The 20321-nt window shown below is 32.6% G+C and overlaps 1 protein-coding gene across 1 annotated transcript in view; it reads left to right on the top strand.

Moving 5' to 3' along the window:
- The first annotated feature begins 3354 nt into the window (after positions 1-3354).
- Positions 3355-20321, top strand: part of LOC108905742 — a 157886-nt gene continuing 140919 nt past the window's right edge. The window contains exon 1 of the mRNA XM_018708748.2: positions 3355-3407. Within this exon, the coding sequence (XP_018564264.1) occupies positions 3391-3407 (17 nt within the window). The 5' untranslated portion in view covers positions 3355-3390. The remainder of the gene's footprint in view (positions 3408-20321) is intronic.

Below are 20321 nucleotides of genomic sequence, written 5' to 3' on the forward strand. Positions count from 1 at the left end.
TTCTAGAAACAACGGTGGTCATTTTGAACAGTTATTATAATAAGTTGTACTAAAATTAGTAACATCAACTTTGTTACTTTTATCTCCAGCATTTTTCTATTATATTTGATTGTTTTTACTAATTATCTCAATAAAATTAAGCATGTTGTAAATAAATCTAATTCGTCGTATGTGTATGTATCCATATCGAAAAATGAAGTAATATGTGGTATATTTTATCATAGTAAACACTCATTAAGAAATGTCTGGTACAATGACTTAAAGATCAAACAGCCAACCTCAAAGCCAGTGCCTACTAGCACTTTGTTAGGTATTGTAATATGGGTGTCACGAAAAATGTCACGTAAATGTGGACATTTATAAAATATTGTTTTGTACCCAAACCACTCATTTAATCAAAATTCTACAAGAGTGCCAAAAACTTCCAAATGGTGTCACCTATCAAATTAAAAATAGTTGTTATTATTGCCCGAAAGAGGAAAAAGTTATGAACGCATATTATCACCACACGTCAATTTAGTAGGAGTTGTAGGTTTTAAAAAACACTCTGTATAACACCAAAATCTGTAGACCGAAAACAAAAGTTCACACCCCAAAAATTATTAAAATCGATTGGTAGGTATTTGAGTTATTTATAAAATTCAAAAAATTTTCACTCACTTTGAGGCCATCTAGCGGACAAACGAAGCGATTTCGGATATAGGTAAATCTGCCTATTTTGGGTCCACGAATCTGTAGTCTTCCGTTGTACACGTTATTCTGGGACACCCTGTATATACCGGGTGATTCAGTTTGATATTTGTGGTCCTGTATATTTTTTATTTTAACAAATAGCTGTACTGTATACATTTTTAAATCGCCGCTCAAACTCTATCAATGACATTATTACTGAGAGTAGGGTTCATCTTTTTTGCTGCGTTTCTAACAATATTTCTAATGAAACTATAGACTTCCTTATATCGCAGAAAAAAATATCTTCCAGAATTGATAAAAATAAATATAGTGTGTCATTTGAACAAAAACAGTTGATATATATAGCAATTTTGACATATGTTAAATCTAATAATGCCAGTTTGAGCGGCGATTTAAAAATATATTGTTGTTGTTATAGCTATTTGTGAAAATAAAAGAGATACGAGGCCGCTAATACCGAACTAAATCACCCGGTATATGTGTGTGAAACTATGTAAAAATCTGTTTTTTTTTACTATTCTTATGTATTGTTATTTTAAATGTGGTGGGTAAGGTTATCTCATGTTAGATTCTAAATGTTGTTAGTGCTTAATTTTAATGTATTGTACAAAATATTTTTTGACTTGTGCAAACAATTTTTAATTGTATTTGTCGTTAATAAATTACTTCTATTACTACTACTTCTACTACTATTGTACTTGTATTAGATTTGATGTCATTTATATTTTACTGCCAGTATTTGGTTGTACACTATTACTTTCTAAAAATTAATTGTACACTGTTTAGTGTATTTAGTCAGGGTTAAACGGGAAAAATTTGGAGAAAACTTTTACGTTCAGGGTTTTCCATAAATTAAAAATTATCCCGCTGAGACAATATTTAAATTCAAAATAAAGAAATGGCGTGACAGTATGTTTCCAGTGATAACATTATATTTTTGATAATATTTGAGTAACCGACTGTTCCTTATCTAGCAATTTGTGGTTTGATGCACACTCAAGTTAGTCACTCATTTACACACATTTCTGAATACCAGAATTGAGAATGAGATGAGGACACCCTAAGTTGAGTGAAGCATAAGTTTGATATGAGTGAAAGGTTAGTATAGATTTAGGGAAGTCTCTGAATTTGACCCTTAGGCTTAAATTCATAGATCTCACTAAAGTTCCACTCACACTTATTTCATACTAAATTCACACTAATCGGATTCATGAACAATTTTATTTTAATGAGTCACTTAAATCGTATTCACAAATGAGCGCTAGGTTAGTGACATATTAGTGGTACCTGTGCTTATATGTTCCTAATTTATTAATTTTGTGGTTTCATAATATTCTAGCAGTAAGTATATTTTAGAAATAATTAAGTCCAGGTATTCAATAAAGGATATTCTAGATGTGAACGCTATATAAATTATAATTATTTTTTAGAAATTAGTTCTGTTACGTCATAAACCATTGCTTGTTACTCATTCTACTCTGTATGAAGTACATAGTAGGGAAAATGAACTAAATCTGATTATTATTACTTGGCATATCATGGTTTATATGAGGATCGTTTTACCTGGATAATTAATTAAACCTGATTTTCATTATTTATTATTTAAATGTAATTTATTATGCATATATTTTCAACGTGAGTTACTCAAATTCAAAATAAAGAAATACTGTGACATATTTTTGGTAATATTTGAGTAACCAACTGTTCAAGGGGACCGCCTAGCCGGGTGTCTTGGCCGGTGGATTTCGATCTGCCGAGGTAAGCATCACGGACGCAGGCTGGAATTTGGATGGGTGACTTAAGGCAGGCTCGGGGACGTGGCTGTGGCAGCCTACCAGAGACCTGGGTCGCCCAACATGCGTGTGGTCCCCTATAAATAGTAATGAGAACAGAGCAAAGAAAATCTCTGTAACTCAAGACCATGCTATCATACATAAACTGTATGAGACTTTGCTACCAAGCCACCCTTGTAGTAAATAGGATGGTTTGAAGAAAAGTACTCGAGTAATGAAGGAGGGTATACAAGGGGCTAATAAGGCCTAAGTGCCCCGGTGGAAAAACAATTCCACCACCCTCCGACATACATATATACATACATACCAACTGTTCCCTTATCTAGTAATTTGTGGTTTAATGCACACTCAAGCTAGTCACTCATTTATACACATTTCTGAATGCCACAGTTGAGAATGAGATGAGGGTACCCTAAGTTTGATATGAGTGAAAGGTTAGTATAGATTTAGGGAAGTCACTGAATTTTACCCTTAATCTCCACTTTAGAGTTTCTTCTGAAGAAGTGAGCAACCCTTGACAACTGCCACGAAAAACTTAAAACCATGCGAACAAAAATATGTTAACGTTCGACAGCATTTAGGTACTTATAAAAAATGTCAAAAAATTGCGAAATATTTTTCCACCGGCTCACTTGACTGATTTCGTCACCGAGCCTTTAATACCGGAAACGGAACCGTTTTCTCGGTGTAGACGCGGAAAAGCGGGCTGTCTGGCCGGACGAAGTGAAAAGTTGTTGGGCCGGCGCGGAGGGGCGCGGGGTGCGCCGCGGCATCACGACGGCGACGCCGGTGGCATCGGGTCAGTCAGTGTGCCGGCGCTTATCGACCCCGCAGGTCATACCGCAGGTCGGCGGCGAGGACGTTCGGCCACGAGGTTTCGCACAAATGAGGCCTCCATAGACACATGTACGAGAAGACCAGGTAGGATTGCTGATTTTTGTAAGCTTTTGCTGTGCTATTTGCGAAATGTTGATTGTTTTCCAAAGTGTGGCGAATTTTTCCCACAATTTGTGGACTGGCTAGGTATAGACGGCCTGCAAAAGTAGGCTAAATGTTTAAAAAATATTTCTGTGATATTATAAATTTTAATATTTATTACAATGTTATAAATGATCCAGAAACACTCATTCAGATGATACTTGTATCTCCCATAAAGGATACCTATTTAATAAACATTATATAAGAGTACGTAAGAAAATAATTATAATAATTGATCCTGTTTTTATAAAATTTCCTTTTTAGAACATCTCAGCATTACAAGTTGAAAATTTTTTTTGAATAACATAATAATTTATTAATAATTTTAAAAATATTTGTACATAGTGTTTTAAAAAGTAAGATAGGTAGGATAGAAATTTTTAATATTGGCCAAAAAATTATCGAAACTGGCAGTATTTGTAGATCTTTACATGTTTCAATAAATTGGTCAGTTTATTACTTGAGATACTAACTTTTAGAACAAAAATCTCGCAGGGTAACCAAACTACACATTATAATTATATTGGCTTGAACATACCTTATGCCAGTTTTACATAACTGCAACCACGATCATATATCTATGTATATAACCTATTTTTTAAATATTTTGAACTAAAAATATATTTAAAATTGTAGGATACTACTGAAACTGATATTATTGATTAAAGAATCGCTAAATGTTGACAAAGTTGGCCAATAAATCTCAACCTATTTATACAATTATTGTAATGTAATGTAACATGTCCAGCATCTTTTTTAGAAAATTGGTTAGTGTAATATACTTAGGTTAAAACATGTTTGCAGCCATATCTTTCTTACTATTTGAGACACATGTGCCAAAGCTTGGGTCACGATAATTATAAAAAAATATTCTATTCAAATATGTGAGATCATACATTTTAACATAGATTTTTTTATTTCAAAGAAAAATTAAAAATTGTATTGGCTGGCATACTAAAGTGATTAAATAATACAATCTTTCATAGAAATATTTTATATTTTTGTCGTTTTAACATCACCATTGACGAAGACATACGCAAAAATAGCATAAATGACAGATAAGATTATAGATATTTTTTGTACATTTTCGATTGTGAAATATTATTTTTTACATATATCCTGCAAAATGTGGGATAACAATTTTTTTTAAATAATTTTCATAATATTCAAGGTAATTTCTGATGTACCTATAGCTTCCAGCAAAAGTAAGAAATTTCCATATTTTTTAGAAATATTTCTACAAAATTAACACCAATATTGTGCTTCTAAAAAATCAAGGCTAACATGATTAGTTTTCGATATATTTGAAAATAAAACGAAATTTTTAAAATCCGTTTTTGTTTCATTTCAGCCTTGTTTGAGGTGATATTGAAAAAAGAAGAACACTTTCTCGTGGACACTTTTTGCCCTCTATTGAATGACATAATCAATTTTTATATGTTACGTTTCCTCTCTCCAGGACCATCATCAACTTCAATTTTTTAAATGCAACCCTAGAAATTTTATTACATTCTTTGCAAGCCTCCATGATCCCCAATACTGTACTGCCTCAGCCCGAACCAAATTCAGACGTTTTGTCTCGAAAAATTCATCTTCAGTGTATTCGTTCCAAATTTATCTAAATTTCTATTTAGATTTCTTTGTTTATTGAATTATCGTACACTGTAAGTGTCGTAGACCCTGTGATATCCACCTAGTTATTTAAACTATTACCATCAGGCGTTACAATAAAATATTTGTTATTATTAACTATTGCCATTACTTATAAATACATAACTCAATAACTCGATAAGTTGTTGCGTCAAAATTAAAACATTATTACAATTTTAATTTTACTATGACAAATTAATTCTTAAAAATGCATATGAAGAATCAAAACGCCAACTGAATATTATTCTTTAAAAAATTTCAGTAAATGTTCAAAAACATTTTCGTTTTGGCAAAGGTTGAAAATGAAGATCAGCGTAATATTATCCGAATTTATTATATCTGTAACCGCAACTGCGAAAGAGCGTGTCAGATGTATTTGTATCAATATCCTGAAAAAAATAGATCAGAATTTGTTTGAATTTTGAGCACTCGAGACGCCTAGAAATAACTATGGACACGGGACTAAACCTCTAATAATTTTCTATTTGAATGCGTGGTAATAGTTTAAATAACTGGATAGATTTCACAGGGTCTAATGTCACTTACAGTGTACGATAATGCAATAAACAAAGAAATCTAAATTAAAAAAAATTAGATTTTGGAACGAATACACTGAAGATGAATTTTTCGAGACAAAACGTCTGAATCTGAGTCGGGCTGAGGCAGTACAGTATTGGGGATCATGAAGGCTCGCAAATAATGTAATAAAATTTATAGGGCCATATTTAAAAATATGAAGTTGATGATGGTCCTGGAGAGAGGAAACGTTACTAAACATTGATTATACCATTCGATAGAGGGCAAAAAGTTGCCATGAGAGAGTGTTCTTCTTTTTTCAATATCACCTCAAACAAGGCTGCAATGAAACAAAAACTGATTTCCAAAATTTAGTTTTTTTTCAAATATTTCGAAAACTAACCATGCTAGCCTTGATTTTTTAGAGACTTAATGTTGGTCCCCTGATTACGCAACTTTGCCCCCATTTAAGCTAGTATGTATCTCTTACCGTTTTCGAGATGCCTGTAGTGAGAAGCAAATTTGTAACAGCCTGTATATCCGATATAATTCGTTTATTTTTTCTCTTGAAAAGACTGAGAAATCTCCATTACGCCATATAACGTCCGAATTTGTTTTGGGCTATCAAAGTCAATTTATTGTTTTATTTTGTTTAAATCTGACTACGCCTATGAAATTCACGGCACCCCCTCAGTAAAGTTACGTCAAATTTAATGAAATAATATTAATTGCTGATTGCAAAATTAATAATAATGGTTTTTATCTACGGAATTATAAATAAATTAAATAAACACATAAAATGTTCATTAGCCTGCTCCTTTTAAGGTCTAGTTTGAAATTAAACAATAATTTTTAATTTTAATGAATGAATCATTAAGTTAATTACAAATAACAAAATTACATAATTCTATCAAACTTGCGTTTGATTTTTTGCATAAGGCTTTTCGAATATTTTTCACAATATTTCTTAAGTGTTTCTCTGCAAACATAATTTATTCTCCCCCTTAGTTCTTCTCTGTTTTTTTTTTTACTTTCAAGAACAGACCCGATATGAATAACATTAAAAAAATATTTTATAAAATATATTAGCTTTTAAAATATTTTTTTATTAAATTTGGGGTATTTTAATATATCTATTATAATTCATTCAAGTTAATTGTATTTTTTTATTTCTTATTCATTGAAGCAATGTGTATCCTTTGGATAAAAAAAATATTCTTATCATGTAAATTTTCAACGAATATTTATGAACATTTTTCAGATGTCATCGTGTATAACCTGAACTTTTGACATTCGTTCTTGCCAAGAGCAATGAAATACTTTATTGATTACACATATTTGAGGTCATATTAACCTCCCAAGCCCTGTAAGGTCCAAAAATATCAGACTAAAAGTGGATTATACCAGTTCTTTCCTTATTGAATATTCTTTAGCCACAGAAAATCTATATCTAAAAATAAAACAACGAATCCCACGAATTGTTATTTTAAGGACATTAGTATAGAGATAATGTTCTATCCTACTAGATTGTGACTATAAAAAGTTCAACCCATAGTCATTTATGTGGAAGTTTTTGTAGTTCGATCCATATCCAGACGCCTCCGTCTCCGTTATATTAACCTAGTAACCTAATTGTTATTTCGTCCTATTTATTAGAATGTATTTATTCTATTTCGTGGACTAATGAAACTGCAGCATTGAAATTCAACTCAAACTTCTGAACAAATATAGAATATTGCATATTGAATATAAGTTAGTAGGCACAATAATGATTTTCTCTGGTGCTTTTATTAAATTTTACACATTTTTCTAGAAAATCAATATCTAGATCTAGAAGGTATATAATTGATGTTAAAATAAAAAAGGATACAAATAGAATACATTTCAATCCATTACCATAAGCTTCTGTGAAAGTAGATAGATGCTTATCGCCAGAAAAATCAAGGAAATCTTTTAAAAATATATAAAATATAGACGTCCTAGCATCAATTCTTACAATCACAATGGTGGATCCAATTAAAATACTGACAGCACTATCCCTTTGTAATGCCACTGTGTTACTGGAACAAAACTTGCTCAGCCCAAAAATATTTGGCAACTCCACATACATGTAATATTTACTGTTTATGGCTACATTTTAACTGTTTTGTGAAATACATACACTGTAGTCGTTTATCGGAAAATCTATAAAGGCTAAATTGAACTGAAAACGTTCCAGAAGGACTCTTACAGGATCTGTTACTGCCAGTCGCCCACGCGATCCCTGACTCGTCCTAGTCATTACATTCAAATTTATGTCCTTCCTCGAAAGGACTCACGAACGTCATTAACCTCATAAAAAATTACTACTTTCCGGGAAACAAAATATTATCTATTAGTACTGTCTGAAATTAAATGGGGTATTTCGTCGTGTCTGACAAAATATAAAATCAATAAGGCGCGTTGTAAAGTACTCAGGCTTTGCTTTTTAATAAATTTGATTCTGGTTATTCTTTTTTATCGTACTGTTGCGTTATTTCGTTCAAGAACGGCAAAACTTTTCGAAATTAAAATTTAACTGCAGATAATTCTTGGCGACAATATCTGGATCAAATTACTCAACTTTTTTAGCGAATAATAGCTCTTCAAACGTTGTTCTTCTTTTAATTCTTTATAGGAACGTATTCCCAGTTTTTGAGTCGTAAACGAAATTTGGAAATTTTGAACGAATTTTAACATGGATTTCAAATTTATACAAAGTACGAATGTTCTGAAGATTGAAAGATAAACTTTTAAATAGTTTTGACTAGATCTCGATCAGAATATTCTGCAGATTTTGTATTCCTTAATATTTTCTTTAGATACTGTTCTTCGTTTTGCTCTTTATGGGAACGATTCTCTTTATAACGAGCGTTCAAATAAAAACGTGGTCGAAGTTGGCTCTGACACATTGGACGTAGGGAGTAGCTTATAGCGACCAACTTAACCTTATTTCTTAACGAGCTGTATAGCAGCTGTCAGTTTCAATAACTTTAATGACTATATAACTTTATTTTAAAGAATAATCGTGATAACAATAACAAACAATTAAAGGAGCTGCGGAAAGTATCCCCCTCCTTGTTATAACAATAAATTAAAGCAGCTGCTGAAAGTGTCCACCTCCTTGTTCCAAGCACTTTTCACACCTGTTCCTCAAAGAATTAAAGACATTTTCTAAGATGCTCGGGGTATTGTTAATTTCACGAATCTTGTCTATAAGTCGAGCCTGCAGATGGTTTAAATCAGGAATAGGCAGTTCAAAAATAGTGTTTTTAAGGTAAGGCCACAAAAAGAAATCACACGGCGTAATATCACATGACCTCGGTGGAAATTCATGTTCAGCATTGAGACTTATTAGTCCATTTTGGGAAACTTCCCTCAACATATTCATCGTCTCGCCTGCCGTATGTGCCCTTGCGCCATCTTGTTGAAAGTAAAAGTTTGTAATTTCGTTTTCTTCCAGCTGGTTAACAAAAGGAGCGATAATTTCTTCTCTATACCTTTGCGCAGTAAGAGTACCATTAAAAAAAATAGGTCCATAAATCCTTCTTCGATTGAGAGCACACCAAACTCCAATTTTTTGAGCGTGTAGAGGGCCCTCGACAAAAAAGTTATCTGGTTTTTCAGAAGACCACATTCTCATATTCTGTGAGTTTACGTAACCACTTAAATGAAACCAGGCTTCATCAGAAAAAAAGGTGATATTATGAAGTTCACCGTAGTTTAAAAACCATTCACAAAATACAGCCCGTCGCGGAAAATCAACTTCAGGAGAACAAACGCAAATCTTTTTTTAACACTGTGTGGCAGGTACCGACTGATACTCCCACCATTTGTGATAAAACACGTACAGAAGTTCTTGGCGCATAAATAAATTGACTTGCAAGTAAGTATTACAAATCCAACAATTTGACAACAGGAAAACATTTTTAACAAACCTTTCGTATTTAAGACAAAAAAATAAAAGCTATAGCATGATCTCCTGTATTTTTCCAACTTTTTAGATAACAAATTTCTCTTCCTTCAAATTTTGAATGTATTTTGTCATGGATTCACTAATTTTTAAAATAAATCACTCCCTAGTTCCGAAAACAGAAAGATAGGTAAATTTTTATAATATCGTTCTATCTTCTGTGACTTATCCGTACAATAGAAGGTCAGAATAATTCCACAGGCTAATTATCTCCCATAATAACGAGCCAGAACGACGGCAATCCCATCAATCCGTGAGGCGCATCGTACGGGGGCAGTGCAGTACGCCTCGATTAATTGATAGTGATTGCGCGCGAGCCCTGGGCGGCCGAGAACAAGCGCTCACGCCTCTCCGCACTACGCAATTTGCATCCTGACGGCATGGATTACGCCGAGAATGGAACAAAGATCAGCCCGGACCCGTCGGGCCGCTACCGCTCCTCTCGCGGCTGATACCCGATACGATTTATTGGGAGCGCTTCTGACGAAATTGGCCGGCGGAGGGCCACATAACCCTCCAATTAGTCGGGTTAATGGGGTACCCTGGAATTGCTGCCCTCGCTTAGTTTTGGATGAGAAGAATATTAGAGAAATTGGTGCAATAATAATAAAATATATTTTGTCCAACAGTTGCAGTTTTGTTGGTGTTTTGCAGGTTTTTTTTGTGAAAATCAAATTTCAAGTGACTATTTTTTTTAATCAGTAGTGAAGTAAAATAATTATAATTTAAATAAAGTAAACAACAATAAACAAGTAACTATTCATTTTCATTGAGAAACATTCTGCTAATATCTACTACTGTAATTGTAAAAGAAGCAGTAAAAGAGGTCATCAGTAACCGTAAAACAAGCAGAAGCAAGTAGAAGCAGCGTCAGCATTGCTGTCGTTCAAAAATTTCTTCCTATTCTCGATTTTTTTACAATTTTCGACATATCCTTCAGCTACTTTGTCACTTTCCTAAACTACAAAACAAGTGTAGGCGTCTGCACCACAATCTGCTAAGAAAGTAGCATGATGGTATATGCATCTGGATTTCCTAGCTTCATAAACTAATATTTCTGGGTATTTTCGTTGTTGGTTGTTGAGAAACAGTCGGTTGGTTGTTGTTGTTCCCAGTGGGCACAAATTTAAGTATTTTCGATATAGCTCTACTAACCTAATGCCAAAGCCATCGTTCAAAATCGTGAAAGATCGCTTCTTGTGAGTTATGAATGGGAGAAGAAGCAGTAGAATGTCACTTTCTTGTTGAGTTAGATAACAAAAAGTATTGGTCCCAAGTGAAAGCCCTGAGACACACCAGACGTAGTTATACAAGGAGCAGAATGAAAGCGATTTAGTGATACAGTTGGTGACTTATTGAAAAGTCAGGATAAAAATCAAGGAAATAGACCCTTGCATTACTTCTGAGTAATATTGACATGGAAGAAAACAGCCTATGTGCGCTCTACCGGGAGGAAGAGCAGATCACAGCTCATGTATTGTACGGGTGTGAAGACAGAAGAGAAATAATGGAAGATGTCTACGTGAGGGAGTAATTAGAGCTGTGCCAGAGAGTAAAGAGACCAGAGTTATAGCGAAACAACTCATGGTTCCTGCACCACGACAATGCGCCTGTAAATCAGATCACTGTCCTCCCTCACCCTCCTTACTGGCCAGACCTGGACCCTTGCGATTTTTTCTTATTTCAAATCAAATGCTTCAAATCGAACTGTCCAGAAAGGCAGGGTGGCCAACCTAGGCGAGAATAGAATGACCATTTAAAAGAGCTCTGATGAAAACCAGAGGACTTACGAGGTGATTCATGTATGTATTTTTGCTGAAAGTTTCTTTAACTTTTGAATCGTTCGTACGAATTAATTTATTTCGGGTACACGTCATATGCCATAGAAAAGCAACATACTCTAAAAGTAGCAATACCAGAACTTCAGTATCATATTGGGAAAATTCTCATTCCTACTATAAATTAACTTTGTTTCTATTCGTCAATATTTGAATTGACAACAAAATTCCAGTAACGCACTTCTTTAATCAATATTTGAATATTATTTTAGTATTAAGAACATTTATAAATAATATTTTCATCCTTCTATTCAATATTGATAGTACTACAATTCATATTGTAATTTTAAAGAATTTAGAGATCCCAAAGTTGTATTATTATTCACTTGTCACATGGGAAAAGTTCTACCTGTGTATTTGTACAAAAACAGTTAACAAACTTATAATACGAGTTTCAAATAAAATGTAATTTAGCAATTATTATTAGAGTTTGTAATCAGCAAATCCATATTTCTGCATTCTTTAGCAGTGTTAATATTTATCAGATTTAAATGTTTCTTGCATCAACATACCCATGGCATTATGCACATTATCGTAGAAAGAAGTAGAAAAATTAATTTTAATAATACATTTCTTGCCCGGTTTGCGCAACAGTTTTCAATTATTTGTGCCACCCAGTTGTCAGTTACATTTAATAAAAGGAGAGTAGTGGAATATTTAAATTCATTTCAATATTTTTCAATTCGAATTCTGACATATATTTGACAAACGATTAATGGAAATAGAGTTCACACTTTCTAAATTAAAACTTACTATTCTGAAACAATGACCGTTTTTAAAAATTATCTGACTAATCCGAATTCCATATTTTTCACTTTGAAAATGACTGATACAATTGATTCCTATGGAAAAAATGTAGTGTTGAAAAGATACACCATTACATATCATATATATTTTTCTTTGCTTAAAGGTATATATTATTTGCTCCAAAATAACTGTTTTCTTTTAACTATTCATTAGTTTTTAATGTAAAGTTGACAGAACAATCCCTAATATATCTAAAAAAAAATTTCAGACGATACCGGCCTTCTTGTTCCAATACACGTCGAAATGCCAATACGACCTCGAGACTGTAATGCAATTATATTCTCCGAGTATCCAGCTAGAATGCTTCACAGGCAATTGACTGGGAAGTTTCTTGGAAATGCTAACAATTCCCAGGTGTAAAATCAAACAACACCTTCGGCTTACAGGTAGATCAGTCCAATTGCCCTTAAACCGTTCAATTACGCTTTATCTCATGCCTTTGTGAGTCCAGAAATAACACTTCCTAAGTGATATATAGGACCATGGAATGCTGTGGATTTGGATTTTAAAATACATTAAATAATTTGAAAATGAGGTATAAGAAAATTAAATAGGTAAGTCAAATGGTGATAAAATAGAATACGAGATATAAGGAAATTCAGGAGAGATTTTCTTGCAAAAGTTTAAAAAATGGAAAAATACTTATCTCTTAATTGTGTATAACTTGCATTTGTCTTGGTACTTCTGGAAATAACTACATCAATAATTCACTTCAACGAAACTTTCTAGAAAGTTTTAAAGTTTGACAATGCCTTCTTAATATAGTTTTTGTAACTTCTTTAACAAAATATTGAAAAATGTAATAAACTCTCTAATATTTGTTAAAAGCTCTCAGTATTATTGACTTGGAAAGTTTCAAAGATTTACTTTCTATGAAGTTTTAAAATTTTTGTAGTGTTATGAAATTTTATGAAGTATGTACATGTGTCTATCAATATTGTCTCCCTTATTATTGAATATAGCAGAAAGTTTTGAAAGTTTTGTGCATTCGTCGAAGAAAGGTAAAGATAGTTTTAAAGAGTGAATATTTTTGCATTTTGTATGATTTCTAAAATATTTTCAGTATATTTAGGAAAACTATAATATATAATGTATGAAAGAAGGGAAATTTTAAAACTTAGAAAGTTTGACGTATTTAAGAAAATCGTAATATAAAACATACGGAAGTAGGAAAGTTTAAAAAAATTATACAATATGATAAACACTTTGTGAAACTTTAGGTATACATAATTTTATACAATTATAAAGTGGAGAATTGAAAAATAAATTTATATAAAAACTTTTCTGAAAGTTTCAAAAAAGTGACGATACTAAATTTAATGTATTTTCTGTGACATTACTGGCAAATATTATAAGAAAATAGTGCCTGATACTTCAAAATCTCTGATATCATGACTATTTAATCGAACAAAATTACTAAAAAAGGAATAAAAACTCTGAAGGCGTTGAAGATTTATGAAAGAAACACTGTGAAAATTATGAAAAAAATTCGTACTTATACATTTTGGCAAATTTATGAAGAATGGAAAGTTTCAAATGATGGAAAGTTTCAACTGATGGAAAGTTTTAAATGACGGAAAGTTTCAATTGATGGCAAATTTCAAATGACGGAAAGTTTCAAATGATGGAAAGTTTAAATAAAAACAAAATAAAACAGTTCTTAAGAACTGTCTGACTTTTTATACATATATTTAGTTTTCTAATGCTATTTGCTGCTACTCCTATTTTATTCTGTAAAATGTATCAGTACGATACACGATTTCTCATCTGAAAAGTGAGCCTCTAAAGATCGCGAAATTACGTCCGGATCTTCCAGGAACACCGCAATCATAGTAAGCCGCGCTCGAGCCCATAATCGCGCAACTACGCAGGTATTTAACGGCGACGGGAGTAGCCATGTCTGAGGCCCGAGACCGGCGTTTCTCTCATGGCCAACCCAGCTCACGAACCTGTAATTAGCCGTCTTAAACGTCTTACAAGTTATAAGCGTTCGGGGTCTATAAAGGAATCATATCACGTATCAGTACGGTATCAATCAAGCTAAACGGTACGTACGCGATCTAGCTGGCTTTTGCCGCGACGTGATGCCAGGAGAGAACTGGGGTAGGGCACAGCGGCGTACTGATAAGGGATCTTGTACTAAAAGTTTAATATTTTCTATTTCGAAGAAAACACCTTATATTATGTTATATTATATTATATTATATTATACGTGATATTAGTGTTCAGCGACCCCAAAAACCCCCGAGTTGCAAAATTTAACTCATTTCCGTCAATATTTTCCGAGTTATAAGTTTTTCATATTTTAACACTTCGGGATGCAATTTTAAAAATGCATTTTTCTTATGCACCGATGCAATTNATATTATATTATATTGTATTGTATTGTATTGTATTGTATTGTATTGTATTACATTACATTATATTATATTAATAAAGGAGACATTTCCTAGTAACAAAGATAAAATAACCACTATCGATTATGCTAAAAAAGAACTGAAGAAAATGCAACGCTTGCATGAAAAGTATCTATGAAGAATTATAAAATTAAGCTAACAGTAATGGAAATGTAAGAACTTAGAAAAAGTAAAGAAAAAGTGTGAAGAAGTACTTCAAATTATACAATACGGGAAATATAAGAGATTCTGAAAAGCGTGCCTATTAAAAAAAAATAAGAGAGCAGACAGTAAACGATGAGGTCAGCCCTTTCATAAATTGGAGCCACGTTGGAGCTACTGTATTTACGATAAAGCAGTAATATAAGATACTTATAAACTAAACCAAACGAGACAATAATATTGAGAATAGGTGTAGAAAACCGACAAACTGAAGAAAAATGTGGAAATGACTCTCTAACTTTAACATCCTAATTAGACTTTGACAGTGATTCCGTCACATAGCTCTCAATTAGTTTTCACATCAGAACAGTAGATAGAGCACCTCTGATAGGCCTTGACACTCGCACAATACTATATTGGTACTCCTCTTTTTTCTGGCAGAATCTACAGGACTATTTTGGACTACACCAATATTGGGTCTACAATTTCTAGTTAGCATTGTTACCCTTATCGACCCTCAACTTTGATCTAGTAGATCTATAGGGTGTCCCAAAACTAACGCAGGATTTGAATTGTGCGTTATTTTTATTCCGAAGATTTGGCAGCATTGTCCAGGGCTACATATTGTAGTAAAAACGTTGCAGTTGTAGATAAACTTGAGTTGTATACGACGAATGAGCGAGTGAAGATTGTGAAAATTCGTGACAAGTACGGAGAGCGTGTAGATGAGACTATGCGCAAATTATGTGGAAGGAACGCCCCGAGTGAAACAACTGAAAATTGCAAGAGAATGTAAGAGGAAATTCTGAAAGACATTTATGAAATTATGAAGGTGACCCGCAAAATTGGAACTCTAAATAAATGTCAATTAAAATCGTTTTAAGGAACTGATTTAGTAGAAACGCTGTCACGCCGCTGTCTTCGTTACACCTTGCATGTAATTTCGAATTAATGGATATTTCGATATGTCTTTCGTACGTAATAAATTATATATTAAATTAAATCAAACACGACTGCTACGTTTGGAAGGTATACTTAAGAGCACCGGCACGCCGCCCAGGATTATACCCAGGGTCTTCATACTTTTTGAAAGGTATCTATTAGAGTAAATTGCATCGGTAATTTGTTTTGATGAATTATCACGTGGACTCGTTTCGCAGCTTTAATTGTGACAGAGAGTGAAAAACATACGTCAGCGCAATAAATTGGCGAAGCGAAAAGGTTCTTTTATACATATACAACATGATTTAGCACTAAACAACATTGATAGTAATTGTGACTTAAAATGTTTATGCAGCCATGATGAGTTAGCTTTATAACTGGTGAAATTATTTTTAGAAAAAATGGTTAACGATTATAGAAATTTTTCTCTCCGTCGTTTTTTATCACCATAGTAGTCGTTACGTCGTTACCGAAGTCATGTCTCCGAAGATTCCTCTAATAACGTATCATACTTGAGGAATCTATAGTGTTGCGAACCTTTCGCTGATAGAATTTCGATTTCTACTTTTTCACCTAAAGCTTGGAACTTAGAGCCTGGTGTTTACAGCAAATTGTTTTTGGTTTATAAACCGATACAAAAGTATCGGCCCCAGGACTGCAGTGAAGCCTGAGGAATTTGGACTCTAAAATTTAAGATCCTAAGTGTGAGTCTGAGGCCGTAACAATTTGTAACAATTTTTGGTATAAGTGGTATACAATTTGGCTACATGCAGTAGGACACATACAATGTATAGTAAGTGTGGAGAGTCATGCTTTGTACTGGGAAAGAATTTTGCTCTGGTTAATTAACTGCAGAAAACAAGAGTCAACGTTCGATCACACCTCTTGATGGCTGCGCCATTTCCCAAGCTGGATCTTCGCTGCTGTGTCTCGCCACTCATACACTTGAGTTCTTTTCAAGGTATGTTCTTTATAAGCTGTAAATAACATATCAATCGCGTCCGATGCACTAGTAAGTACTAGTAAGATGTAAAAAAGTAATTGTACCCGAGCCCAACCCCCTCCTGCTTAGGACTTCCATAACAAATTTTTCTTAGAACTTTTCATGTTGTTTATTACAATGTATAATGATATGATGGATGACATATCAGAATTCGTTATGGTACATGTACCCATTCAAGAAAATTTTTTTGAATTTTATTAATGTATGTAATGAAATGCTTAGATCCGTTTTTCTCGTAAATGGAGAATTTTAAGAAATAAAAGGCGTCTTTTTTGTAGAGAAAATGAGGTTTTATCATCTGTTGGCATCTGAATTTAAAAATTTCGACAAGCGAAAAAATTGGGGCAAATTTTAGCCGTCGACCCCCCCAATTGAGACGCTCCCGACTAAAACTTTAGAAAAATTTTTTGATGAACTATTTCGACTTTTAATGAGCGTTCACGATGTCAAAGTTCACAATTTTCCTTCAACCCATTTCGGAAATATTTAAAAAAATGAATTTTTTTGAGGCCCCATTTAGGGGTTTATATGAAAAAATATTCTTATTTTTGGCAATAGAATCAAGTGGTAAATTATTGGACACTAATTATCAGACACCACCCTGTATAATAGATACAAATTATAATCCTCTTTGATTTGATCTTACTACTCTTATTGTTTTTAAAAAAATTATTGTTTTTTGTTGTGTTTCATTAATTTAATAGGTACTATTTCTTTCTAACTAAAATTTTGTCTGTTTTGTGAATTTAGTTAAATACTATTTTTTACCATATTTTCTCTTCTAAGTAAAATAAATAAATAAATGATTGATAATCAGTACCAGCCATCGGCAGTATTAAGTACCTACTGAAGGATATATATGTTATGGACCAGGTGATTAATGCGGGCATTATTAAAAATGTGCGAGCATTATGAATAATGTCTAGGTCTATCGGGCTAAGTGATTAATTACTATCTAAACTTCATTATTTATCACATTGCACGGTCATTATTATATTGCTACGTGACAATTGGGCAATTTGATAATAAAGCTAAATTTGACACGGTGCGGGGAGGGAAGCACGCGTGACACTCTTTGACCAATCAGCGTGCGGCGGACTTCAAACGCTATTGTCTTTGTTTAGTTTAAATAACTCTGTTACTTACTACATATTGTATAATTATTATTTTCAATTTTATGTTCTATTTTACTTATATTTTCATTTGACTTTTATTAAGTTTAAAGTGCTGAAAACTATTAGATGCTAATTATGCCAAATAATGAGTCTGATTGCTTAAACTTTAGTTTATTTTATGTTTTATAATAATATGTCAAAACTTCTATAAAATAAAGATATGTTGTGAAATGTTTGTTTTAAATTTTATATGTTTTGTGTTACCTATATTTTTAATATGACTTTCCTTAAGTTTTAAATGCAGAAACTAGTGGATTCTTAATGTAGAAGTCCTTGCTAATTAATCCAAATAATGAGTCTGATTATTTAAATTGTTTAACATTTAGTTTATTTTAAGTTAAATGACAATAATAATAAAAAAAATAGTAATTAAATATGTTTGTATTACTCTGCCCAAAAGGTGATGGACAATATGTATAATGCCCGGTCAATTTGATTATTTGAATAATTATTATCAAATTGCACACTCATATTGGGCATTTTACATAATGACCGGGCATTATGTATAATGCCCGATTCATCACTTGGTCCATAACATATATAATGCGAATTATGTTTAGAATGCAATAGACATATTTTTACTAATAATACATATTTCATATGATCTTGAGAATAATTATTTATTGTATAAGTGTTTTAAGTAGCATTTTATCCACGCCAGAATGTTTAAACGTGAGAACGTAGTTCGAGGCAATTAAAGCATGAATGCAAAACAACGTTTTATCCATAATCACATCACAATCATGTTTGTGGAGCCAGAATTACTGGAATTTAATATAAAAATATTCGTACGACTTGATATTTCTTACTAGTACTCAATGCGACATGGTAGGTTTTGTTATATCTACTGGTTGCTATGGTACGTTGTTTATTATCAATTATTTAATAAACAGTTCTATCTGAATTTGGTAAAAATACAAGAAAGTAATTTGTTTTCCTGTGGCTGTTTTTGAAAAAGCTCAAAAAACAATTTTTCATTTATTGCCAGCGAAATCCAAGGACATTACGAAATAGTGTTCGCCGAATTTAACGAATGGATGGAATTTAGGGAAAAACAGAGAGTAATGACAATAAATGAAGAATTCATGTTATCGTATTTTGTAAATTTAAAGAAAAAATATGCAATTTCATCTATATGGTCGAAGTATTTGATGTTGAATAAAGGTCTACAAAAATATATATATATATCGGAAGATATAACAAGCTTACTGTTTATTTGAAGAGTAAATCGAGCACAAAGCAAAAACAGTTGCAGTATTGGAAAAAGCACAAATTGAAGAATTTTTGGCTGGGTCTTTCGATAAAGAATATTTAATGATTAAGGTAATATCCCCTTACTTTTTACATGCTGTTAGGTATATAGTGAACTTTGAATTATTTTAGGTTGCATTAATAATGGGTTTTTGATGCCTGTCGATCCTACAAATTGACAAATTTGAAAATTAGTAACGTACAGGACGTTGGCAGTTACCTACTTCTTTCACTACTTGACACCAAGACGGGTATTTCAAGAAAATGTACAATTATAGTAGAAGGATTTTGCGTGAATTCTGTTGAAATAAGCAGACAATATATTTCTCTACGCCCAATTCACCTAACACAAGACTGATTCTTTTAAAGATACATCAATCAAAAATGTATTTCTCAGCCTGTTGGAATCAACACATTGGTGAAGGTACCCTCAATAGTTGCTTCATTCCTGAATATCGCAAATCTAGAAGCATATACTGGCCATTGTATAAGGCGCACCTCAACAACTTTATTGGCCAATAAAGGTGCTGATCTTACAACCATCAAACGGCGTGGTGGGTGGAAGAGCTTCTCTGTAGCAGAAAGTTATGTTGAGGAGTCTATATCTAACAAACTTGATATTGCAAGGAAAATTCAAGAAACATATAGCTGTTCCTTACAAGAAGAGACATCCGTAACTTGTGCAAATTGTTCATAAACTTCGGCACATGTTATGCCTTCCGAACATGGTGGCAACATTGCTACAAGGGTTGTTATTAACGGAAAGGAAGAAGTGATAAAACAAAAAACGAAATGTAAATGTTAATGGTAATAAGTAAATAAATTTAATTTGATTTATTACAGGTTTATTATTTTTTCATTATTCTACTAGCAAAATAAAGTTACTTTGTTCCACTAGTGGACAAAATATCACTTATGTAGATATGTGTGGAAGGTGATTGTGGATAAAATAATTTTGGGATTCCTAGCAGTGTATTTTTTATTTTATTGCATTTCTTCTTACACTTACTGACAATTTATTTTTGTCGTATTCAAATAAATCATTTTGTAAGTACTTCTATGAAAATAATTTCTCGTATCGCCTATTAAATAAATGGTTATTAAAATAGTATATAAAAATAATAAT

Source organism: Anoplophora glabripennis, unplaced genomic scaffold (genome assembly GCF_000390285.2).
Source record: "Anoplophora glabripennis isolate ALB-LARVAE unplaced genomic scaffold, Agla_2.0 scaffold31, whole genome shotgun sequence".
Lineage (NCBI taxonomy): Eukaryota > Metazoa > Arthropoda > Insecta > Coleoptera > Cerambycidae > Anoplophora > Anoplophora glabripennis.